Source organism: Juglans microcarpa x Juglans regia, chromosome 2D (assembly GCF_004785595.1).
Source record: "Juglans microcarpa x Juglans regia isolate MS1-56 chromosome 2D, Jm3101_v1.0, whole genome shotgun sequence".
NCBI classification, from domain to species: Eukaryota; Viridiplantae; Streptophyta; class Magnoliopsida; order Fagales; family Juglandaceae; genus Juglans; species Juglans microcarpa x Juglans regia.
The window spans coordinates 30,511,906-30,538,438 of NC_054596.1; the positions used below are offsets into that span (position 1 = coordinate 30,511,906).

The 26,533-nt window shown below is 36.0% G+C and overlaps 1 protein-coding gene and 1 long non-coding RNA gene across 2 annotated transcripts; one reads left to right on the forward strand and one right to left on the reverse strand.

The window, feature by feature from the left end:
• The first annotated feature begins 1,853 nt into the window (after window positions 1-1,853).
• On the forward strand, window positions 1,854-8,587 carry LOC121250333 (protein FATTY ACID EXPORT 2, chloroplastic-like). Its single transcript, XM_041149436.1, has 3 exons — window positions 1,854-2,427; window positions 3,546-3,680; window positions 8,191-8,587. Exons 1-3 carry the CDS (start codon window positions 1,974-1,976, stop codon window positions 8,328-8,330), a joined length of 729 nt encoding a protein of 242 aa, XP_041005370.1. The 5' UTR covers window positions 1,854-1,973; the 3' UTR covers window positions 8,331-8,587.
• Window positions 6,676-25,699, reverse strand: LOC121250334. The gene is made up of 3 exons (XR_005937764.1): window positions 25,612-25,699; window positions 25,384-25,388; window positions 6,676-6,688 (listed from the first exon to the last, which is right to left on the reverse strand). It is a non-coding gene; the product is annotated as an uncharacterized LOC121250334 (long non-coding RNA).
• Window positions 25,700-26,533: the final 834 nt, after the last annotated feature.

The following is a 26,533-nucleotide window of genomic DNA, read 5'->3' on the forward strand; positions in this document are numbered from 1 at the left end:
CACCCCTAGAAATATACCCACAGCACACCACGAAGACCAACGAAGAAAACCAATCAAGATATACATAGGAACGAGTTTTCTTCGACACTTCACCTTCGATGTTCCTCTTGCAACCCTTCGAGAATTGAAAAACATTACCTTCAACCCTCCCATCAGCCCTCCAATAAATTTACTTTTCTGACAACACATCACACCATGGCACTGTGCAAGAACCAAAAGTGTAAAACCAAATGCAAAAGAAACCAATTTCATTAAGATCGAAACAGAAAATAAAAGGCCAACAACGAGTAACATAAGAAGAGAAGCTACACGGCTACGCCTTGTCAGGAACAAGCGAAATGTAAAAGAAGCAAATTCAAAACCAATAACTGCAGTCAGGGGCAAAAATGCACATATGCAATAAAGCAGGGACAAAAAAGGTACATAAACTATAAAACAAATCATCACACAAGGACAAAAACATAAATAACCCAAAACATTGAGGGAGAGAAACGGAAAGCAAAGCAGAAACAAGACAAATCAACAAACAAGGGTACAAACGTAAATAAGATAATCATAGAGGGACAGAAATGGAAAGCAAAAATTCCCTAAAAAGAACTGTTCATTTATGGATAGACTCTTTTATAATAGTAGTAGATATAGATAGATATATATATATATCAAGGATAAATACACTTTTGACATAATAAATTATAATATATATTCTTTTTATAAATACAATTTTACATATTTGATCATACATACTCATATAAAAAGTTTAGAATATATATAGACTATAGTTAATTTCAATATTATCCTAGTATGTGTTAATTATTATAAAATAATGAAATTATATTATAATATAAAAGATTAATAGTTTTATATATGTAAATACCATATTATTATTAACATAGATAATCTGTAAAACCTAAAAAATCATAAATTTCGATTTCTGTAATAAATCGGTTCTTAAATTTTTAAAATTGATATATACAAGTTTGATTTTAAAAAATATACAAAATCAGACTGAACTATACCAGTCACACCCCTAACAGGTTGGATAATTTGCAACCTGATGTTAAGTTCAACCTACTTTATCAGGCAGGTTGTGCCTATAGCGAGTGTTTTTCAACTAGACACCTCTATAATAATTAGGACTCCTCATCTAGATCCAAATTCGAATATCTTGAAACATCTAGATGCACATACGGATATAGATATATATATGCAAATATTCAAATCCAAATGTGCATATGTATTCGGGGTAGAGTTTTAAATACTGTGTTGTATCGGCTGGTATGGTTGGTATTTACTGTGCCGGAATAGTGATTGATACAGGGAAGATATGTGTTACGTATCGGGTCAAATATCGGTTGTATCGGTGCGTTTCGATGTACCGGCTAAAATTAGTAGATTTTTGTCATTAATATAAAAATTTTGACTTTGTCGTAATTTTCACTCCAATTCTCACATCTGAAGACTTTTTTTTTAACTTTTTTTAATTCTCTTTTCTTAAGGATTGAAAATCAAATCCCTACTCCCATTTTCATGATGAAGATGAGTCATTACTTTTTTAAATAATTAGATTGAGAACTTAAAACTATTATTAAGTTTTATAAATATGTATTTTAATTTTTTAAGATTTGTATTGATATTATTTTAAAATATAATTTATATATATAATAAATTTATTAGATATAAACTATCTCAAAATGATATCTAAAATTATACAAATATTAAAATATTTTATTCCAATGCTTTAACCGAATTTTACACCAAAACGACATTTAAAACTTTATTTCGGAGTTTTAACTTTGGATTTTAAAATTTGAAAAAAATAAAAACAGAAATCGTAAATCTTTTCGCCTTTCGGGCCTTAGACAGCAATCGATCCGAAGTTAAGACCCGGTTGAGAACTTCGGGTTTGGAAAGGTCGAGAACACTGAACGAAAGGCGATCGCAGCGAACAAAGTACAAAACAAAAAAAGAGAGGGATGGCGGACGTAATTGGTCTTTCTCAGTCTTCTCTACTTGTGGTGCGGCGCAGTGTTGGATTTCGCTTACATCGGGAAACCCGCAACAACGGTGGTAGCAGCACCATTTGTTGTTCAAGCCGACGGCTTTCAGAACTGCGATCTTCTTGGGGATTTGGGGTCAGATCGGATCAAAGACGGTGTCTTTTGGCTGCTTCTGGGGCCGTCTCTTCTGACCCAGTTCAAGCGCCCACCATATACTCCTCCGGACCTGATACTGCTACTGGCGGTGGTGGTGACGGAGACGAATTCGGCAACAGAGGTGGAGACGGCGGCGGAGGCGGAGGCGGAGGCGGCGGTGGTGACAACAAAGACGACGAAGAGTGCGGAGACGGCTCAGACGAAAACAGCAAGAAGATGGCTGGCATGTCCATGTCTCAAAAGTTAACTCTGGCTTATGCCGCTCTTGTTGGAGGTAAAGAACTAACGCTTTCAACATAAATACTTTATTTATTGACGCCTTCTTCTTTTTCTCCCCTTTCTTTTTGTTTGCTTGATTGGGGAGTGTAGCCGTGAAGGATTCATTCCATATATTTCCGGCTAAGCAAACGAAAAATAGTTGCACGAGGTTTAATAACAACTGTAAGGAGTTGTTTGGATTGAGAGAATCTCTGAACTTATCTATCTCATTTAATCTAGACAAATTTATCAAATTTTTACGTAAAATATAATAAATAATTTAATTTTTTAAATTTTAAAATAAAAATAATATTAAAAAATAATATTCTAATAATATTTTATTTAATTTTTAACTTTCATCTCATCTTAACTCACTATCCAAATCTTCCTAAGTTTTTACAGACTTTTACCATAAAACAACTAAAGAATCCGGAATTATAAAATTTATGCAAATGTTTTGGGGAAAATTTGGGCCATAATATTTCACAATAATTCGAGCATGGCATGTCATGGGTGGCCGCAAGGAATTAAGTTTTGTAACTCCATCTTTGGTTGTAAGACTTATTTCGGGTTAATTATCCATCTAAAGTTGGGAGACCACTGAATTACTTGAAAAATAATTGCTTTGCACCATTGGGGACTGCTGAATTAGGTCTTGTATGTACTGCCTGTTTACTCAGGTTGCATCCTTCATGTTTATTACTAAAAGCTTTGGTTATTTATAAAAAGACAATGATATTGAGCATATTTTGTCGTTGAAAATGATTTATACAGTCCTTAAGTGTGCAAGTTCTGCACACTCCCTTTGAAAAAAGTAGAGGAAATTTGGGATCCACGTGAAAAGTCCAACATTTTCATGGTGGACCCCATTTTTTTTCAAAGGAAGTGTGTGAGGCTTTTACATCCTAGGACTGTATCTAGCCTTACTCTTTTCTTATTTAGTTGAATAGTTATGCAAATGAGTCATATCTGTGTCCTTGATGTCTGTTAGCCTTGGTTCTGTAAACTAATCAAGATGCAAAACTAAATTATGACTGTATTTTCACCTTTTTTGCTCTGTTCCAATCTGTATATATTATTGAAGCATGATCTTAGAAAAAAACATATTATAAAAGCATGACTGATATTTGACAGTGGGTGGAGCTATGGGCTACATGAAGAGTGGCAGCCAGAAGTCACTCCTGGCAGGAGGAGTATCAGCCTCACTACTGTATTATGTTTATGCTACGCTTCCCACAAAACCCATTCTTGCATCATCCATAGGGCTTGGTAAGACTTAATCATACTCTTCACAATTATGTTAAAATTTCCATATTTATTATATATTTATGTTGCTAGAGCCATGTTTCAAGAGATTTATCATATGTATGTATGAATAAGAGCTGTTTTTGTTTTCATTAGCATGGTCCCTACTAAAATCTTTTTATTAAAGGATGCTCAATTTTAGTGGACTTCATGGTTATTAGAATTTTGCAGAAGATTTATTGAGAGCAAAGATCAATGCATTTTTTTTATTTTTTGAGAAAAAGGGGGAAATGGCTCCTATGGTATTGATTCATTCTGTTAGCCTTCTATGTATATCTATTCTAGCCTTATTGGGTTAGTGAGACTTGAAGGACCTGCAAATATAACACTTAAAGCAAACTTAAGTTACCGTCTTCTAAAGGATCTAAAAAAGTTAGTAACTAAAGTAATTACTCATACCCCTGTAATCCTCCTACTCATGCATGCATTACCTATACAAAAGTTCCTACTCATGCATCATAATAAGCGAAAAGGTCATCCATGTAACTGCTGGTCGAACGCTGAGCATTTACAGTTGGAAGTTTCACTTTTGAAATATTGTTTTAATTCTTGGAAACTAATGAAAAAGACATTGTAATGGTAAGTGCATGTAACACCCCCTTCATGTAGGTTAGGCTTGTTACGTAGTTTCGTAACTATGCCCGGTAAAGAGACCCAACATAATAAAATCACCTAATTTTTCAAAAATAAATTCCCAAAAAACATAGTATAAAAATATAATCTCATAACAAGAAAATATAAAACAGATCTTTTTGTGAAAAAAAAAAAAGAGAGTTATTAACTAAGGCCTGGTTTGGTTTCACAAACCTTTGAAACCATCTTATCCAATCTCATCTTATCGCAACATCCAAATGCCATTCAAACACATATTTTTTAATTTCAAATTTTCAAATTTTTAATTTTTTTATCTAATCATTACCTAATCATTACAACTTTCCCAAACTTCCAAACAAAATACGAAAACCAATTCAATTTTTTCAAATCTCAAAACAAAAATAATATCAAAAAATTATATTCTAACTCTCTTTTAACTTTATAATTTTTTATTTCAACTTTTTCTCTTTCATTTTCCAAAACTACATAATCTTAACTCATACCATTTCACTACTATTCACAAATTTCTCATATCATCTCATCTCATTTCATCTGTGTAATCAAACGAGGCCTAAGTCTAAAAATCCCTTGACATGTATATATGCATGGACGTCAGCTTGTCAACACTATTATCTTTACATGGACATTTTGAAAACATAAAAAAACAAATAAACACTAAAAAGAAATCGAATATTCAATGAATAGTAGTGTAGTACATCATACAGTAAACATAATAAATAGAGTTTTCTTGAAAAGTTTGCTTAATAAAATTTTTTTTATCAGTAAACAAGGTTTTATTGATCAAAAGAGTAGGCAAAAGCGCCAAGTATACGGGACATATACAAGAGCAATGCCTATGCATGCTTAGTTTAGAGATACAAGGAATTCATGAAATGACAAGCCATTAAAATCAATTACAATCTACCAATGCAGTAAAGTATTGAAAAATAGACTTCTAAACTCTTCTGTTGACTGTTCTTGGTTTTCAATACTTCTTTTGTTCCTCTCCCTCCAAATACACCACGATCAACATATTGGAATCAACTTCCAAATAGAGGCAATCTGAGAGTTACCTTGAATGGCTTTCCAAGAAGCTAGGAGGTCCACTACCCCCGTCTTGGCATCACCCAAGCTAATCCCACCCAAGCAAAAACTTCATTCCTCAATGTCCTGACAATTTCACAATGAAGTAGTAGATGGTCAATTGACTCTCCACTCTTTTTACACATACAACACCAATCCAAGACTATGCTTCGATGTTTTCTTAGATTCTCTAGAGTGAGGATCTTCCCCAAGGAAGCCGTCCATACAAAAAACTTTGCCTTTAGGGGCACCTTTGTCTTCCAAATACTCTTCCATGGGAATGAATTTGTACCATGCATTGTCATGGCTTTGTAGAAAGGGCGGACTAAAAACTTCCCTATCTTAGAAGGGCACCAAAAGATCTTATCTTTAACTCCTGCCAACAATTAGGTGGAGTAAACTAGGTTATAGAACTCTGAAAAAGCCGCAATTTCCCAATTTTGTGCATGTCTAAGGAATGTGACATTCTATTGTGGAGTGCCTCTAGAGAGTATGAAGAGGTCCGCAATTGAGGCTTCTTTCGGGCTTGCTATGCCATAAACTTGTGGAAAAGTTTTCTTGAGAGTCATATTGCCACACCATACATTATGCCAAAATTTAATTTTGGATCCATCACCCAATTTAAAGCGGGTATATCTTGAATATGTGACCCAAACTCTTATATGCTTCCATGATCCCACCCCATGAGGCCCACTCACCTCCTTGGTACACCATCCTCCCCTGCTTCAATTCAATGACGCTTCTCCACAAAGTCCCCTCTCATTGTAATATCTCCACAGCCACTTACCAAGCAAAGCTTTGCTGAAAAACTGCAAGTTCCGAATACCCAAACATCCTTCTTGAATAGGAGAGTAAATTTTGTCCCATTTCACTAAGTGAAATTTGAACTCGTCATTGATCCCCCCTCCAATAAGAAGTCATGTTGGAGTTTCTCCATGCGATGAGCCACTTTGATGGGGAGTGGGAATAATGATAGGAAAGAGGTTGGCAAGTTGGCAAGAGTGTTTTTGATTAGGGTGACCCTATCACCTTTGGATGAATACAGCCTTTTCTAACTAGCCAATTTCCTCCATTTTTTTCTAGAATATTATCGCAAATAGAAAGGGATAATATTTAATACTCAATACTAACATAACTCATTAGTTGGATAACTCATTCTTAATACTAACATAATATTTAATAATTTATACTAATACTAAACATAAACATGTACTATGCATAACTCATTATTTACTTTCTTTAATGGCCAGCACACCTTAACCCTTGTGTGCAGGGTTGTGCACTGGTTCCAATGTCTGTGGGCATGAGGGGAACCACTTAACTTATCATAACATGCTATGATGGACCACACTTAGGTCCATGACTTGCACATCCACCAATAACTGCATTGGTGCCATGCATCTCTTATGGACATTCTTAAAGCTTCTTTCATATCTTGTCTTTTATATTTCTTACCATGATGCATGTAAAACACATAATAACCTAGCTCGTCGTAATCATAAATGAAAACATATCGTGATGCATATACAAAACATAATAACTTGACATTGAAAAGTCACTTTCATCATAACTTGATACATAAAAAGGGCTTTCAATAAGGAAAATGATTTACACAACATTTTTCACAACACTTTACACAACTATGTTTTAAATGAGGGTTGTTTTTGTAAAATAACTTATAAAAGTAACATCATTTTACAAAAATACCCTCATCTTACAACATAGTTGTGAAATGTGTTGTGAAAATGTGTGTTGTGAGTATTATTACTCATTTACCTCTTTGCTTCCATCGATAACAAATGCACCATTAATCAGCTACTTGAAGTTGCTGGAAAAGGGTTGGCCTTGATAGGGTGAGGATGGTTCTTTTTTCAGTCTCCTGAAATTGCAGCAGTTATCTAGGGTTAGGGATTGATTTTCTTGAAGAACATCACAAGGGATTGCTATAAAAACTTTCCATACACACAGCAGCTTTTGTACGAATTTAACTTCGTTTGTTTTGAAAAGGGGTTCTAAACTTCTAAGAATCCTAATGGCTAGGAGTTCTAGGGTAAATATGTTGCTATTATTTGGATCCATTTAAGAATCATAAATGGGGGTGATTTCTACTTCTCGAGATCTGGAACAAGCTCAAATGTTATCTTAAAAGAGTCCTGGCAGGCTGCAAAGGACTCTTATTGGTGCAAGAATTCTTACATAACAGCCTAAGTGTGGATAACCTTCATCTAGAGGGTTTCTTGGCACCTAATCTAGTTCTAACTTATCCAATAACGTCTGGTTTCCAATTATCACGAATTTAACAGCCAAAAATTGGGCTTTGGCTAGTTAATTCTTGGGCTTATCCATCCATATATGAGCCTAATGGACCGAATCTACTCCATTTTGAATCTTGGACCATCATTTCATATCCAATCCTATCTCCTCAAATAATACATACGGGCTAATGGACCAATAAAATAGTCTTCCTTCTAGCTGTAACAAAATTGGGCTCGTGGTCCAAACTTGTAAAGCCTAAAAAATCTGTCTCTGGACGTTACAATGCACATTGACAGATACATTCTTATTAGTTGACTTTTGACTAAAAATGCCTTTCATTACATTTATTTTTCTAAAATATTTTGCGATCGGAAATTGAATGGTAAGGTAGAAGGTCTTTTAATTTTTTGAATTCCTAATTGTTTGTCTACCTCCTAATCTTATTAATTTTGAGTTACTTATTGAAGGCTGTCAATTTCTGGATCCTTCATTTCCAATCTAAACTTTGTTTAACTTTAAGTGCTTTTGTTATACTTGCTAGGCCTGTCTGCTGCACTTTTGGGAGTCATGGGTACTCGTTTTAAGAATTCTGGGAAGATATTTCCAGCAGGTGTTGTATCTCTGGTGTCGCTTATAATGACCGGTGGCTACTTGCATGGGATTATGCGGAGTCTACACTGAAATGTTTACAAGCGAGACTCTAGTTATCAGCTGATGAGGCTGTATGGTACTCGCCAACTTTGATCGAATTATATCTCATCTAGTGACCAGGGTCAGTGTTTTCGCATGTCTTCTGTGTTGTAGTATGCGTTGAACTTTTCTTTGGACCATTGTCTGCTGTGTTAGTGTTCCATCTTTTTTTTTTTTTTTTTTTTTATTTGTTAATAGAGCTGTTTATGTTCCCGTACACATATTTCTATATGGATGCTTCTACTTAAGCCATGTCCCTTCCCCCTTCCCCCTGCCCTACCCTTAGAAATTACTTTGGATTGTTTGACTTTTTAACTTGGTGTAACTGTCAGTATGATCTTTAGAAGCTCTAATAAGGCTAGAACTCGTGAATTTACTTGGAAGTGATTTGTCAAAAATAAAAAAGAAAAAATTACAATAGTTAGGTTGTCGTGCTAGCTCGAATGTTGTTTTGACCTTGATGCTATGTACCGTGCATTGACATAAGCAGTTGGCTCGATAACAGAATGTGTTTGCATGAGGATCAATTTGTGACCTGAAGGACTCGTGTGAATTCACGACAAGCCGATTACAAGCAAGTTACAAAGCGTATAGGAAAGTAGATAACACGACAACTACAAGCAATATGCTATATTACGTGGTTTAGTATTAAGATCTACGTCTATGGGTGATCGACGATGGACAAATTTACTCGTGGTGAAAGAAGTTACTAGCACCATCAAGTAGCTTTTGGACCAAATCCCTTGTAAGAAAACTCTATTCTTCAGTCTCTGCTTTTATTACTGTGTACAAAACGCTGCCATTCACTGCATATAAGCCCTGTTAGAGAGAGAGAGATTTCATAATCACACTAGTAGTCTATAAAATTTAGTGTAGATTCATTCGAGACGGCTTTAATATCCATCTCTTTTTCATCTTCATTTGACGTACTTGTTGGCTTCTTTCTTTATCAAGTAAAGCATTTTGTTGACCAGTTTGTAACAAGGCATCGTGAAATTCTATTTTTTGTAACTCAAAAGCAAAAGTTTTTCTTCCATCAAACTTCGCCATCTCAATTGGTTGCTCATCATTATTCTATACAGCTGTTCGCTTGAACAATTTTATGAATGAGTAATGCTAGGCTACCGCCTAGTAGTGACTGGTGGGCATGCCACCTGGGCAAGACTTATGTATTTTATTTTTTTAGCATCTTTAAATATTTTTAAAAAATAAAATGTATATCAATACACTAATAGTTACTTCCTTAATCAGTAAATAAAAAAAAAAATTAATACATGAGCGGTCAAAATGAGGGGGCAAAATGAAAGGGCATACTAGTATTATTCTTTTTTGAATACTTTGTGTTCACTTAGGCAATATTACAAATTCATTGTCTACTTTGTTAACAAGACCGGATACTTTGATATTACCACTCATGATTGGTTTACCAACAAGTTTAGAGACAAACTAGTATTGATGAAAGGCCAACCACAACAAATACCAAGGGCACACTAAGTATTGATGAAATGCCAACCACAACAAAACCAAGGGCAAACAAGCTACGAAATGAATATTAATGTAGAGGCTTTTACAAAGACTTCACAATCAGTGTAGTATTCTCATCTATCATTCCTTACCTCCGTCCATTTTTCCTCCATGAACACCAAAGGTGAGGTAGTCTAATCAGACCACCAGCAGGCAAGTGATTTCACTTATTTGAAAAGTTAAGTCATTGTTAGATAAAGCATTCGAAGATGGACAAGACTTCGAGATAGATTGAAAGGGTGTTCGTCGGGTTGGCGTCATTGAAAAGAGGGTAGATTGGCTACTAAAAAGGGGTATGGCCTAATAAGAGCCCTTTTCGAGGGATATATAGTTGTGGGGGTGGTTGGGGGGGGGGGGGGGGGTTCTCTCTCATCTCATGGGTGTTCATACACAACTAAGTGAATGGGTGAATTGATAGTTGTCCCGTACCTGCCAAAGAATGGTAGAAGTAGGTTTTATTGCTGCCATGAGGAACCATGCAAATTTAGAAAGGAGGGCTTTATCGAACAATGAAAGGTTTTTTAGGCCAAGGTCCCTAAAGGATTTTGGCACACAAATGGACTATCAAGTTTTTGGTCGTCCTTTCTTAAGGAATCATTACTTTGCTTTGTAATTGATTTTAGAATTCAAAGAGATAACATAATAAATGATGGAATAGAACTAGCTACTGATTTGGTTAGAGTGGTTCAGCCAACTTGAGTTAAGATTCTTGATTTCCATCCTTGTAATCTGGTCTGGATTTCTTCTTGAATTTCCTTGAAGATAGGTTTATTTGGAGTCCCAATGTATATAGGAATGAGATGAGAAATCTATGAATGGTAGTGAAATGATTTGTAAATAGTAGTAAAATGATTTGAGTTATGATGTTTTATGGAGTTTTGGAAAATGAAAGAGAAACAAGTTAAATTAAAATATTATTAGAATATGATTTTTTTTTAATATTAATTCTGCATGGCTGCACGCCATTCTAGTAATTGAGAGAAACAGGTCGGTTCGTGAAAAGAAGCATTGGACAAAAGAGCAAGAAAGCATGTCGGAACAGGGTAGCAAGTGGCGGAGAAGACCTTTGGTTTCTTGGTGCCATCCCTTGACCGAGTAATCATATGATGATGTGACACGATGGCAGAAGATGATGGTGTTGGTGTAGTCATGTAAGTTGCAGTACACCTAGAACTAGGATCCAAGGTTAATGGAGGACCATCAGAGCTAGAGGAAGCAACCCTAGTCGTAGTAACAACAGGTGATGAATGAGGGAGTGGTGTAACAACAGAAGCAGAAGAGGGCGACGAGACATCACAAGATAAAGGCTCAGACGAGTAAGGAGCAACTGGTTGCACTGGATAACTAGTAGGTGATAGAGATAGGAGAGATGGCTAAGATGAAGTAGATGTAGCACCTATTGATGGTGAGGAGAGAGACACGACATGCCCAGAATACGAGGGCAAATCAACCGAATCTGGTGAGGTTCGAGTGGACGGCTATGCAGAGAGCCTGGATGGTCCGTAAACCATCGAGAGAGAGTAGATGGGTTTGTAGGAGGTGGTGGGCAAGGGTGGACACCTGCAAAAGGGAAGATAGACTTGTCAAAAACAACATGATGAGAGTTATAAACTCGGGTCGTAGAGGGATCAAAGCAACGGTAGTTTGAGTGTATGCCCTTGGTTAGTAAGTAAACCAATTGATTGCAAAGTTGCAAAGTAATGAGTTTGGAGTTTTTCGCTCAGGGGCTTCCTGTGGTACTACCAAGACCTTATGGTATGTATGCCCAATCCTCATGCCAGTTGGAGCCAGTCACATTTTTACCACTTTGCCTTTGCTTAGTAGTAAACCAATTGAGTGCAAAGTTGCAAGGTTATGAGGTTGGATTTTTTTCCTCATGGGCTTCTTATGGTACTACCACGACCTTATGGTATGTATGCCCCATCTACGGGCCAATCAGAGTCGGTCACATTTTTACTACCTTACTGTTGCTTAGTAAGTAAATCAGTTGAATGCAAAGTTGCAAAGTTATGAGGTTGAAGTTTTTCGCTCGGGGGCTTCTTGTGGTACTACCATGACCTTATGATATGTATGCCCCATCCCCAGGCCAATCGGAGCCGGTCACATTTTTACCACTTTGCCCTTGCTTTGTAGTAAACTAATTCAATGCAAAGTTACAAAGTTATGAGGTTGGGGTTTTTCACTCAGGGGCTTCCTATAGTACTACCAAGACCTTATGGTTTGTATGCCCCATGCCTTAGCCAATCGAAGCAGGTCACGTTTCTACCACTTTGCCCAATGCCATGGAGATAGACCAGTGAGTTATTACACTTTCAGGGATAGAATGCTCTCACAATGGTTAGCACTTTCATCCCTACTTTTTGCTTTCTAGGCCAAGTAGGTCTTTTTGTAAGGGTTTGGGGGGATGTGCCCCATGAAATAGGGGGTTTGAGGAGAGGATCCCCTTGAAACAAGTTAATCAAAATAGATAAATAAGTTCAAGGAAGCCCTGCTCTAAACTTGTAACTAAACAATCAGGATGTAAAGTGACTTATTAGTATGAAGCACGAATGCTTTTACAGTTATGAGCACATGATGGTCAAAGGAAATTAATTGGCAACTTTAAATTCAAGTGTAATTTGTAATTAATGTTACTTAAGATTTGTTTTTGTATTAATTAAGTCTTAGAAACTTATTAAATCTTAATTATGGAATATGTAGCATTAATAATCTACCAAGGGGTGTCTGAAACATTTATTGTTGTAGTTGAAGGTTGGCTAGTGTTTTTTTTCTATAATAAAATGAAATGGACAAAAATAGTAGACATCTTTTGTTGAAAAATTAGCTTATCTAGAAGTTGAGTGTATCTCTTTCTCCTCTCATGCATTTGGCTTGATTGTATTAAGTGATTTTGCGATTAGAAGAATCAAGTGACATCCTCTACCCTAGTCTAGTGAGATCTCAGGACTATCCAACTTTATTTCTCATTGTTCTTATTGCATTGTCTTTCATTCCTAAATTGCTTTTGATTCCTAAAAATCTACCTTGCAAGTCACGAGTTAGGCTCCCTCTGGGCTTGCTACCCATGGCTTGCATCAAATTAGTATTAAAGTTTTTGGTTCAATATGGGTCAAAAATAAGTTTTTCTTTTGCAGATCATTTTTAATTATCCCAAAAGTGAAGTTGAAGTTGTTATTGATGAGTCTAAACATCCATCCTATGATGACTACCCAATGAAGTTAAAAGAGACTAAGACAAGCAGTATAGTGAAGATCATGTTGAAAGCTTGGTTTCTCAAAGAGTCAAGACTAGCTTGTTGTCCTACAATGAGCAGGAGCAGACTTGCAAGGCGGAGGGCATACCCCATGTTGTTGTGATTTTTAGAAAAAAGTGTCATTGTCAAACCACTTTTGAAGGACATAACTTTCAACTTGAGGTTAAGTTGTTTTTTGAAGAAGAGGAGAATGATGGAATTGCACAATCCAAATCTTACATGGCATATGCATGGGCGATATGTGGCATTGACTTGGGTTATCTAGATTCATTTTAATAAATGTCTTGCATGGGAAGTTGTTTGATTTTAGATTTTGCTTTAAAAAGTGTCTAGTTATTAAGAGTAAATGTTGGAAGTTGTCTTCAACAATAATTAGGATATTAAAAGTTGTTTTTCATCAATTAAGGTAGTTGAAGCCTTTATTGCATCTAAGGAACTTGTTTAAGCATTAATTTTCTCATCAAGTGGTGTTCTGTTCATTAATGTAGTAGTTGGTGGTAGTGAACATTAAATGATGTATTTGCTATAAGTATCAATGGAAAGTGGAATGAATAGTAACACCCATTTGCTTTCAAAACTTGAGTTTATTCTCTTATGAAGTTGAGCGACTTCCTCCTTTAATCAACTTGTGGCTTGGTCATGTTGGGTGACATCCTCTACCCTTGGTCAAGTGGCATCACAAGATTATCCAACTTTATTTTTTGTTATTCTTATTATATTGTCTTTTATTATCTTTTATTTTATTGCTTTTGATCCATATAAATAAGTTTTTCAAGCGACATGTTGATCTTTGTTTGTGGCCTGCATCAAAATTGGTTTTGATCTATCAAAACTAGTTTTACAAGTCATGTCCTAAGCTCATTTTTGTTGTTGTGACCCATGGCCAACATCAATAGATTGTACTCTATTTGAGGTGGAATTCAAGTCCATAATTGGGGTTAGTATATGACACCTTGTCTCTCTAGGATTACAAAAGCAAGATGAATCGAATGCTACTAACTTTAAATTATTCACTTAGAAGCCCGACATAAAATTTTCTATCATAATAGTCATAAAACAACGTACATTATTTAAAAACCAAAAAGAGATCCTCAATAGCCCTTATTGAAAAACTTTAGAATCATGTACATGAAAAATTAACTAAAAAATTCAAGTCCTCAAGCCTCTATCTTGTTCCCCTAAGCCAAGTTTTGTCCTGTAATGTCATCATAAAGATTATCACTTGGGACATACATCCATAAAAACAAAGATCAGTAAAATATACAGTAAGAGCTACATCATACAATAAACATAGTAATAATATTGGGTTCTAGTCATACATAAAACTGTGTCAATCATCATCATATTGCAATAAATAATAGCAACCTCAAAATTAAAAACATCCTCTTGTCCTTAATGACCAATACATACTATTAACCCCGTGTATTAGAATTAGCGACCCTTGAGGTCCTGGCTCTTATCTGATGCCACCAGCCTCCACTTAGGATTAGATGGTAAATGAAGTATCGGGACATGTAACTCAAAGCTACAGACCCTCATACATGACAGATAATATGTAATGTACCTAGCTTATTTCTAGTAGTATGCAATAATCAAAAAGGAAAATAATCCGATTCTAAGTCAGATTGTGAGCAATTCCAAAAGCATAGTATCATTTAACTAAAATCCCAAAATGACATATATGTTCAAACTCCCAAAATACAAGAGGGTTTCAAAACCATATCAGTCCATTTCATCATTTTCATAAGGTCATTTCTCTTTTTTTTTTTTTCTTTTTTCAGACATCTTCAAGCTTTTCATTCGAGCTTACTTTGTTTTGTCCTTGTTGATGATTTTCTACAACTATTCAAATAACTTCAATACTTCACATATGAATTGGTCGGCTGCCTCTAACCTGTCCTCTAGGGATGGCTCCCCCGAATACTCAGGGCTCTTTGGGGCCTCCTTAACTATTGGGGGATCCTGTCTCTTGTGTTTTTCCATGTTCGGTCTCTAGTCCTATTATAACTTCTACCATTTCGAATGGGGAATGATAGTGAAAATTACCACGGTGAGATTTCGAGAAATCTCAGTAAGTTAACAAATAACATACAAGCAAATAATATCAGTATCTAAAGGCAAACCATGAGAATGTATGCATGGACATGTACTTGACCCAAAAACTTGACTTATGCATGTACATTTCGTAAATCGCTGATAGTGGAATCTTGTAACAGAAAATCAAGCTTTACTTTTCAGTGAAACACTTTTCTTATTTTCATATTACACCTTATAGTCCTTGTAACATATGGGTGGACACATCATAGTTCCCCTATGCATTATGGGCTCCCTGCTAGTTACCACATCACTTTCCAACCCACTTGATCGGTGGTGACTACATCAGAGTTCTTATTATGTGGCAATTTACATTTCGCCTTCACTGCATCCATCTTATGGCACCCACTAGTGTTAGGTGCTACCTTGCTTCAGAATTCTTTAGCAATGACCCATTTGAGACTTAGACTGTGCTTCGTCAACCTAGGGGTTACCACTTCCAATTTATATACTCCAAAGTGGACATAGAAGTTCTACTAGGACATTCTCTCATCCTAACATTTGGGATAATGACAAATCATGTAATAACATTTTCTTTACAAAACGAAGTACAACCCAAAATGGATGTGACATGTACTTTGAAAAATCTCTCTCTTTTATGAGAGACCGGATCATGCATGGCCGTGGGTTACACATTTTCATGCAACACTTCTAAGCATAGCACATTTACAGCTTGAAGATATTAGAACAAATAATACACTTTTCATAAAACAACAATTGGTACATAGCATGTTAAGCAAAGACATTTTGATCATGTCAAACTAGGAATGGCCAAATATCACAATTTCCATAGGCGACACATATAAACATGGCAAAGACAAGAGAAACAACATATAAAGCATTCAACAGTCAACAATTCCATAATCCAATTTGTTCAATAAAATGCAAAGTTCACACAATGCATACGAACATTATCCAAAGGTAGGTTAAGAGCTAACTTACAAGTTTCTAAAGAAGTTAAATACCAACGATATGCAAGTTGTGAATATATCGTGTAAATCATTAGATCAAACGAGATAATGAAATCCTAATTCGAGAGGGAGTGTGTGGCGTGCTTAGGGTTCATCCCTCTCGATGGTAGAGCTCTTTCCTTGCCTAGTGTAACTCCTCATGTGTTTGGCCTCAAGGGGTTGCCCTAGGCTGAATGACATTCATTCTGATTTAACAACAGCTTGGTCTTAGTGGCATGCACGACATGTGTGTGTGTGTGGTGTAGGCCATACATGGTGATCATAACTTCTCATAGCCGAAACTTCTCAAAAGGAAAAACCCTAGTTGAACTCTAATGGTGGCTGAAAGTCCCTTATCCTTTCAAAGGTCATTTTCACTTATGTTTTCTAGCGATGGTTCAGTGTTTATCTCGAGGAAAAATCCTAGACTTCCCTCTTGTTAAAATATAACATGGATCTAATCACTTGTTCCCTTTCAAAGTCACGACAATACACCTAAACCCGAGCCCCTCATCACACTCAACTTCATGTACGATAATAGTCACATAAAATCATACAAAAGGTATGATAATAGTCACTTACCTAAAGTCTAATACAATAATTAGTTTAATGCACATGTCACAATCGTCAAATAGAACCTATAATCAATCATACAATTGAATATGGGTTTACCCACGTGTGATAAATATAACATAAAATATAAAAATGTGCCATGAAAGACTACCCAATGAAGTCCAACATCCTTCTAACTTAATCTTATTTACCCATGTGACTTTAAACCTAATTTTCATGACTTTGCGACTTCCAGTTATTCATCTCCTTCACTCATGATATGTAACCTTCATAATTTCACCAATTACTCTTGCTTGGACCCATAACTCAAATTCCTCATAACCACATAGTGTTCATTACAACTAACCATGAGTTTTGAGGTGCTTAGCATTCTATATTTGACTTAAACTAAAACACAAAATATCAAACCACATAACAGGTTAGTCTATCAACACCAACTTCCTACCCAGAGTTGCACTGATCATAGGACATGAACACCCACACACATCCATACACCTCCATCTGAGACTTGCTTGCACTGATCATGGATATGACCATATGTTGCTCTTGATCCACCTAAAACACACACACGATAAGAAACAACCCCAATATAATGCCTATACACTAGGGGTGTAACCGGTTTGGTTCGGTTTTGGATAAAATCTAGGACCGAACTGGTATGTACTGATTTTGTATTTTTTAAAACCGATTATGCATCGATTACCTTCCTAAACCGGTACTTCAGGTTTTACCCATTTCCGGTCCGGTCCAGTCCTGTTTTCCGATTTTTTTAAAATGTAAGTTTTACAATTTGTCATTAAAAATTTGTTTAAAAAAAAAACTGGTTTAAAAAAATATGTTTTATACTTTTATTAATATATTAGACTATATAATAGTATTAATATTAGACTATTGGTATAGTTATAAGTTCTATATTAGTATTAGTTATAAACTTTTAGTGATTTAGTATTAACATTTTATGTAATAATTTATAAATTATAATAAGAAATTATTTCATATATGTATATATATAATTATATATATTATATATAAAAATTTCACATAAAAATTTATAATTATACATAATATATAAAACTTATATATATTAATATATATATAATATTTTGTATAAAACTTATATATACACTAATACAAATATTATTTTTTTATATACATTTTTTATCAACCGGTCCGGTCCAGTCCGAAAAATCCTAAAACCGGAACCGGCCGATTTTTACATTCTAAGAACCGGTCCAGGACTAGACCTGCTTAAAACCGGTAAAATCGGTCCGGTTTAGACCGGTTTTCCGGTTTGAATTTACACCCTTACTATACACACATACGGTTTCACTTGTTGCACTCTTAACTCACATACATGAACACCCAACCTACCACCTTCCAAGCTTATGTCAATTTTTCTACTTTCCCTCTTACTTCCAACTCTCTAATCAAAAGCCTTAGGGTCTATTCATCTCTATGGGCTTGTGATACAAGAGGAGCAAAAGTCACACCAAGATGGATATAAAGTAGTCGTTCATGGATGTTAATATATAACACTTTCGGGTGGCTATGGTGTTGCCATTCTTGGTGGAATACATGGGAACTATGGAGGCATGATTTGACATATGTGGTAGCCACACAAGTGAGACTAATGCCATGAGGAGGTGCAGTCATGGAGTTATACAGTTGTGATTAGAAGATAGAGCAAGAAAGGCTTACCTTGTGTTCATACGTGACCATTGTGCTGACAGAAATGGGTGGCTGGGTTCGGCAGTAAAGAAGTACGACCTTGTCTGGATGTGGAGGAGGATTGGCTCAACCATGCGTGGCAGGAAGGAGAACACACCAAGAAGGAGGTTGGCTCATGGACAATCTTCCTAAACTTAGACTTGCACCCATATCCTAGTTGCACAACAGGCCTTGAGTGGATGGCTTCCTCCCTTAAGCTGACTAGGTGGTTGGTGGCCCAAGGTGGTGCTGTGGAAGAGGAGGATGGTGTGTGATGTGGTGTGATTGTGGTTAACGAAAATAAATGTGCAACTAGGGTTGGTATTTTGCTTATATGTGTACAGGAGGATGGAGTAAATGACTTACCTATTCGGTGGCTGCACAGGGATGAGCAAGGTGGCTGGGTGGCATAGTCTGGGAAGAGGTCACTTGTAACAACCCTATTCAATATTATTAAGGATGGACCATTTTGGAATGCCCGTGAGCTATCAAATTACTAAGCTTGGTTAGGGATTTTAATTAACCTCATAGGCTCACATGTTTACTTTAAGACCTGTTAAGGTTTGGTGGTGTTCATAGGCTAATATTTTTGGGATTCCTAATTTAGATTTATTGGATAATTTTGAATAGGTCACAGGCTTAGAAGTTAATTAAATGGATTGTAAAATTTTTATTGGAGTCAATAATTAAATTAAAAGATAGTTTAATATTAATAGATCAAGTGGGTCCTATTTAATTAGTATTAAGTCCAAGATATTATTTAAATAATCTAAATAGCCCAACTCATTTGTTGAGCCCATACCATGCCCAAGAAAAACCTAGAACCCATAGATATTGTCCAACCTGTGCGTGTGTGTCTATATATATATATATACATATATATATATATATATATACATATATATATATATATATATATATTGCAGGTGTTATGCATTCATTCCCTTCATCACAAAAATTAGGGTTGCCACACCAGAGCATGAACTCATGACCCAAGCTTCTCCAAGTACAACAAACCCTTAGCCTCTGTTACACACTTTCCCCTGCAAGCTATTGTCAAAACCAATGTTGGAGTCCAACCCAAACCGCCGCAAACAATAGGAAATGAGTGCAACAACCCATGTAAATGGCACCTCCCATAGCCTCAGACTAGAGTCACAACCATGGGAAAGTAGCTACTGCACACCCTTCCACGTCTAGCAATGCAAGCTCCTCACGGTTTTTCTTTGCACCACTCCTGCGTACGTTTCCACCCAACATTGCCTTGCACCAACCACCGTTGAATCGAATTGAGAAGAAGATCCCTAACCCTTCCCAACACACAATTTGTGCGCACTCAAGCCAAGAGCCAATACGTTGGTACTGCACCATCACAACCCATTGTAGTGCGCCACCCTGCTCAGGCTTCGGACACTACCACACCCTCAACCAGATCGACTCCGTCGTGATGCTCCACATCCAACAAAGGAACCCATCATGCCAGGAACTACCGAAAGAGAGACCATACGTGTGAACTTGAGGTAACCACCCCCATCTTGCATGAAACCACCAAGACAACCACAAAAACTACCGCTGAGTGCCTCTCGTCACCTCGCACAACTTCAGTAAGCCACGTCTATCCATGTCCTTCTCTTCTACGTCACTTTCTTGATATAAATGCACCAAATATTTTCTTTCTCAAACCTCCTCCTTAGTGCCACAAGAGAAGCTGACTAGCCGCCCCACCGTAAGTGTGATGTCTCGTCTCTCAGTAAAAAAATTTGGGGAGAATCCTTGGTGTCAAGGGTGCCAACCAATCGGTAAAATCCAATATTTGAATTGGGTTTAGATTCCACAAAGGAGAGAGTCCACAGCAAGAAGAATTATTATCTTCAGTCTTGGATGTCCGAGTAGTGGATTTTGATGCTGAGGAGGAGGAGGGCGAGCCTGAGGAGACGGCTCCGCCTGAGGAGTGATCTAGGATCACTCGTTTGTACATTTAAAACTATTGTAAAATATTTTCAGGGATGACTGTATAACTGTTATTTAAATCTTTACTGGTGTTTGATTGTAATTAAATTCTGGTACTTAGTTGACTATCCGCTGCGTTATTTTATTTGAACACTGTTGCATTTACACACACTGGCACTTCGTTGGGATGTGTGACCGTGTTGTCACCATCCTGGCGTCTCGATCCCTGTGTATTTTTATAAGGGGGATTGGGGGCGCCACAGGGCGTGCAATATTCATTAGGAAATACATATGTAAGAAAGTAGATATCTAATTTGCAAATGAATAGTAAAGGTTTAGTCTAAAGACTAAAAATGATAAGTACATTCTCACAATATCCACAAGTCACTTCATTTCTTAGCTAATTATGCACACGTCCAACTAATTGATTCGTATTCCCAAAATGAGGCCAACTTAACACATATGGTTGTCTTCTTAATAATTACAAGTACAATTCTAAACAATGGACAAGTTCTACAATGGGAAATAGGTCTACGCACCTATTGTGCGGGGTGGATTGGCTCTTCCTCCTCAAGTATCACTCCTGGTTCTATTTCTATATCAAAATCTATGGTATCGAAACTATAGGCAGGTTTGGAAGTTATGACAAGATTGCTAATGAGAAACAATGCTCATGAATATGCAATGAACAGTTTAGTGTAAAAAAATGAGAGAATGCATGTATTAGTGCATGATGAGGAATCACTCTCAAGCAAAAACACATGTATTTCTAAAACATATGATCAAATGTTCAAGTTTAAGATTAAAATTTTTAATAATAATGTTATATTAATTTTATGTTATTAGATTATTATTATACATGAATAATAGGATTTTAAAATTTAATGTTATATTAATTAGCAATTTAGTATATAATATAAAAATCATATAAAAAATATTTTATATTTTATATAACATAAAAAATAATATATATATATATATGAACAGGTTCGGTGTTGGAAAAAAGAAAATTGGAACTAGACCAGGTTCGGCTAGTTTTGAGAAAAATAGAACTGGTACCAGATCGATCCCACCAGTTCGGTCTAGTTCACCAATTCACCAGCTTTGTTTTTCACCCCTAATTGTGAACAATATGGGATGTGTGTGGAATGGGTTTAGGTAAAACAATTGAGGTGATATGGACAAATCCTCTTATCTTGACTTAAGTGGGAACAGTAGTGCTACAGATAGACACAAATTTGTGCCTGCCTACAAATCTCAAAATGTCACGTCAGCAATTATATTAAAAAAATGAAGAAAATGAAGAAAAGATATGAAAAAACGGGAGAAGAAGCTTTTTCATCCAAGCGAAAGAAACGAAGAAGCTTTTAATTCAGAAAACGAAATGCAATGCAAATTCCTACAAATTTTGTTCCCTTCCTCGGCATCAGATATCTCACCATTTCGTTCTCTTCCTTGGCTTCAGATCTCTTCCTCTCTCTCAGATCTCAGTTGTCAGTTCTCTTCATCAGCGTCGTAGTTGCAGCAACCCACCTACCCACATTTTGGCATCGAACCTGGTAAGAGTCTTAGAAGTTTTTTCTTCTGTTTATCCTTTCTATGACTTTGGGACTTGTAAGAGGCTTAGAACCTGAGATGTGCTTTCATGATGTTTGTGAAATTTCCTGGAAGGTAAAACGAAATTTTGGTTCCATTTGTTCTTAGTTGGGTGGCATTTGTATGGTTATACATGCGTAATTTGTCCATTTTTGTGAAATGGGATGAGAATATAGCTTTTCAAGTGTCCTGTTTTGGTTGTAAATCTTAAGCTAAGCCAAATATGTTTTAATAGATTGATTAAAGGATTAATTGTCCCTTCGGTAGTGTGCATATTGACTTCTAGTATAAAATAAAATTTTAATTTCAAAAGCATAGAATAAATTATGTTGCTAAGTCCTAAAGAGATATATTGACTTCTGGTTGCCATATATGTGCAATAGAAAAAAAATATTAATTGCAACATTAATTACATTAAACACATGAAAAATAACACACACACATATATATATATATCAATGTTGGATGACCTATCTCATGCAGATAGATAACCAATATCTATTTATATTTTGATGACAACTTGTAATAACATCTCTAGTAATATATACCAATATCCGAATCTCTTGTAAGAAATTAACTATCTACAAAACAATGTAATTTTCCTCAAAGAAATCTAAACCTCTTACAATATTCAAACCTTGATCTACTGCTTGCATGGGAACTATTAAAAGTCATTTTAATATAATATAGGTGCATGCATCTTGTTTTTATTCTTGACAACCACCCACTTGATTTCATTGTTGAGGTAGAAGGAGAAAGAGAAAGAAGACGCATATCGCATAACGGCTCCTATCATCAATCCATCAATCTAGGTATTGTACACCTCTTTCAACAGTTGGAGTGTGTTTATTTTATGTATAGTCATTACCCACTTAGGTTGATTAACATTATATTGTTATATGTTAGGACATATCAAGACTACTTTATCCAAACTTTTCAAACTACATGCCAAGTTAATACGGTCCAATGCCTCATGCGTGATTACCACCTTTTGTGCCTCCTCCAAGTGCCAACCCATATCCATGGAGTGACCAGGTGATCGTTGGATGGTAAAGTAGTTCATATGTTTTATTTTATGAACTTGAATATTTGATCTAATTATTTATTTTTAAAATTTTTTTCGAAAACTGCAGCAACACTCATGGAGCTCTACTTCAGCTGCCACGCCAAGTACTACTACCCTGAGTAGTTTTGCTACCTTGTATAGTTCCGCCATACCAATGATGGGACCCCTCCAACTGCCTATCGATATCCATGGAGCAACCAAGTGATGATTTCTTAGAGTATTTATTGTAGTTAGTGTGCTTTAATTTTCTAAACTTGAGTTTTTGGTCTAATTAGTAATGTTTAAATTTTTTATGGAAAACTGCAGCAACATCCATGGAACTCTACTTCCATTGCTGCGTCAAGTACTGTTTCCTTGAGTAGTTCCGCTGCTTTGTATAGTTCTGTCATACCAATGATGAGACCTCCTCCAACTGCCTACACATATCTATGGAGTAATTAGGTGATGATTTCTTAGAGTATTTATTGTAGTTGATGTTAAACTTGAATATTTGATCCAAGTATTTATGTTTACATTTTTTTTTTGGAAAACTGCAGCAACACCTATGAAACTTTACTTTTGCTGCAATGGATACTTCCGCTGTCATGTCTAGTTCTGCAACCAATGTCAACTCTAGTGTAGCTGACAATTTTAGTGTACAAACCAGCGCTAGTGTCGCTACTAGCTCTTGCTTGGCTTTACCAGCATTTGTTTCTTCTGCTTCTGCTAATCCATATCCATATGGCAGCGAGGTAATGTGTTGAATTTTCCATATGTTGTGTCTTTTACATAATCCAAAATATATATTTCATATAATACTTTTTTTTCTCCTGATTTGCAGGAAAATAAAGTGCAGCAAGTTAAGTAACTCTATTGAAGAAATTAGTGAGGCCATTTTAGACTCGATAGAAGTTGAATCGTAGTCTACTACCTCTTTGGGTAATACAGTTCATACCAAAGAGGCTGGCAGTTCCAAGTCACTTCATATGGAGCCTACTGATGGGGTGATATCACTAAGGAGCCAAAGTCAGGGATGCGCTTTGAGTCAGAGAATGAGTTGATGACTTACTAAATCAAGGTCAAGTCTTGACATATATGATTGCAAAGCTACAAAATGCCTCTTTAAATACTCTTCCTCTGTGTGACTTAGCCTCTCTTGAATTTCTTGAGGAAGCACAGGACCTACCTTTCATATCAAACTTATTATAATTTCTGCTTTGTTGTACTTGCATGGTTATAAAACCATAACCTTGACAACTAGTGAAGATATAAACCTTTAAAAAATCAGGTAGTTGTTGGTAATATGCTCAACAAATAGGGCAAGCAAGAAATATTACACATATGCCACTAAACCTATTCGAACTAAAGAAAGGTGGTGGATGAGTGCTCTATAGTGTTCTGAATTTCTAGTTGTTTGGACATCCAGTCCTTATGAGGCATGTGAGCCATCCAAAACCAAACTGAAGCTATTTACCATTGCATGTGAAAATGCATAATAGATGTAAATAGTCAAATGATGAAAGAAATTCTCAAAAATAAATTCTAACTTAATTAGTAACCAAAATTTCAAAATGCCAATTTTTCTAATATTAGAAAACTATAGTTGGTAATTTTTGTTAACTTGATAAAAACATTTCTATAGGATCTAACACATTTAAGAAGGGGCCAGAGACAATATATTGAAGATTCAAAAATAGTCACCCCTGCCTCAAGGAAAAAAGGCAACAGCAATTTAAAATTATCTCTTGGTTATAACTAGCGTTTCTAGAAAAGTGATAGTATCAACCACATGATGTTCTGTTACATGTCATTATGAGGAATACATCATTGAAATGGAAAAAGAATGCCAATAATGGACAGAAAGTCCCTTTAAATGGAGCCCCAACAATTTCTTGTCATGTTAAAGACCATATAAAATCAACAACTCTAGTAAGAGTGAACAGAACAATGACTAGAACTGGAAAGAGAGTCCTTTTATTATCTAAGTTTCTGGACTAGTCTTGGTGTAATGGACATATCATACAAGTACCAAAGGCTACTTATATATATAAAAAAAAAAAGTACCAAAGTCAAAAATTGGTGAAATTATCCTTGAAAACTGAAAAGTTGTTTAAAGTTGGTCATATTCTAATTTGAACACAAGCCAACAATATTCAACAAAAATTCTAATGGAAGCTTTGTGGCTCTCTCCTCATGTAAAATGTAGTTGGAAAAGGAAAAGAAAAACTCTAACACTTTGCATACTTTTGATGTTTCTAGACAAATCTTTCTAAATTTTTGGTAAACATGTTTACCAACAAACTACCATGTAAAGCTACAACACTATATGAACTAGGCTAGCAACATTATCACCCTGACTTTTCACATTTCCTTTCAAATTATACTTTTTTTGCACAGTTGTCCACTATAAAAAAAAAAAAGGTAGAGAATGTGTTATGACCCTCCATGGCAGTGAACACTACGACAACTTCATTCAATATTACTACAGATTCACAACATGGTTCATTACAGAATGGAAAGTTACCTAGGATGGCGTTGCACGACTTAATCTGGATTACGAATCAACACCTAGGATGGCACTGCACAGCTCTGTCGCGTTAGGGTTAGGGTTGGGAACCAAGGATGGAGTGGCACAGAGAGAGTGCTTGGGAGGAGACAAACCAAATAGCTCTGTCGTCGCGTTAGGGTTAGGGTTGGGATGCGAAGGATGAAGTCGTAGTTAGGGTTGGGATGCGAGGACTTAGAAGTCGTAATTAGGGTTGGGATGCGAGGGATGAAGTTAGACTTAGAGAGTGCTTGGGAGAGACATCGAGCAAGGGGAGAGAAACATTAGGGTTGGGATGTGAGGGATGAAGCCACACAGAGGAAAGTGCCTAGGAGAGACGTCGAGCAGGGGGAGAGAAACAAAATCATAATCTGTAAAATGCACTGTTTGAAGAAGTCGAAGACCCCATTTCACAAGTTTCTAAACGCACCGTTTTATTTACTCCAAAATGGTACTTTTCTCTCTACATCGGATATCGTCTGCGGGCAGGTCCAAGTTTGTGCTTGGGTTTAGACTTTTTCAAGTGGAAATATGTTTTCATGAAATAACACATCTTTGGATATAAAGAAGGCATGAGACTCAAGATAAAACAATTTATTTCCTTTTGTGCCAAAAGGATAACCAACAAATATGCATTTTCTGGCATGAGAAGATAATTTTGATCTATTTTGATTGAGAGTTGAAGCGTAACATAGATAACTAAACACCTTTAACTAGTTATAAGATGAAGTAGTTCCATAGAGTAATTCACGAGGAGATTATTTTGGAGGATATGAGAAGGAATATGGTTAATAATATATGTAGCAGTAAGTATACTCACCCTAGAAATTTATAGGAATATTTGACTGAAACTTCAAGGCTCCGACCACATTAAAAGGTGTTTGTGTTTACGCTCCACTACTAAATTCTGTTGAGGTCTTTCAACACAGGAAGTTTGATGAATAATCCCTTTGGATA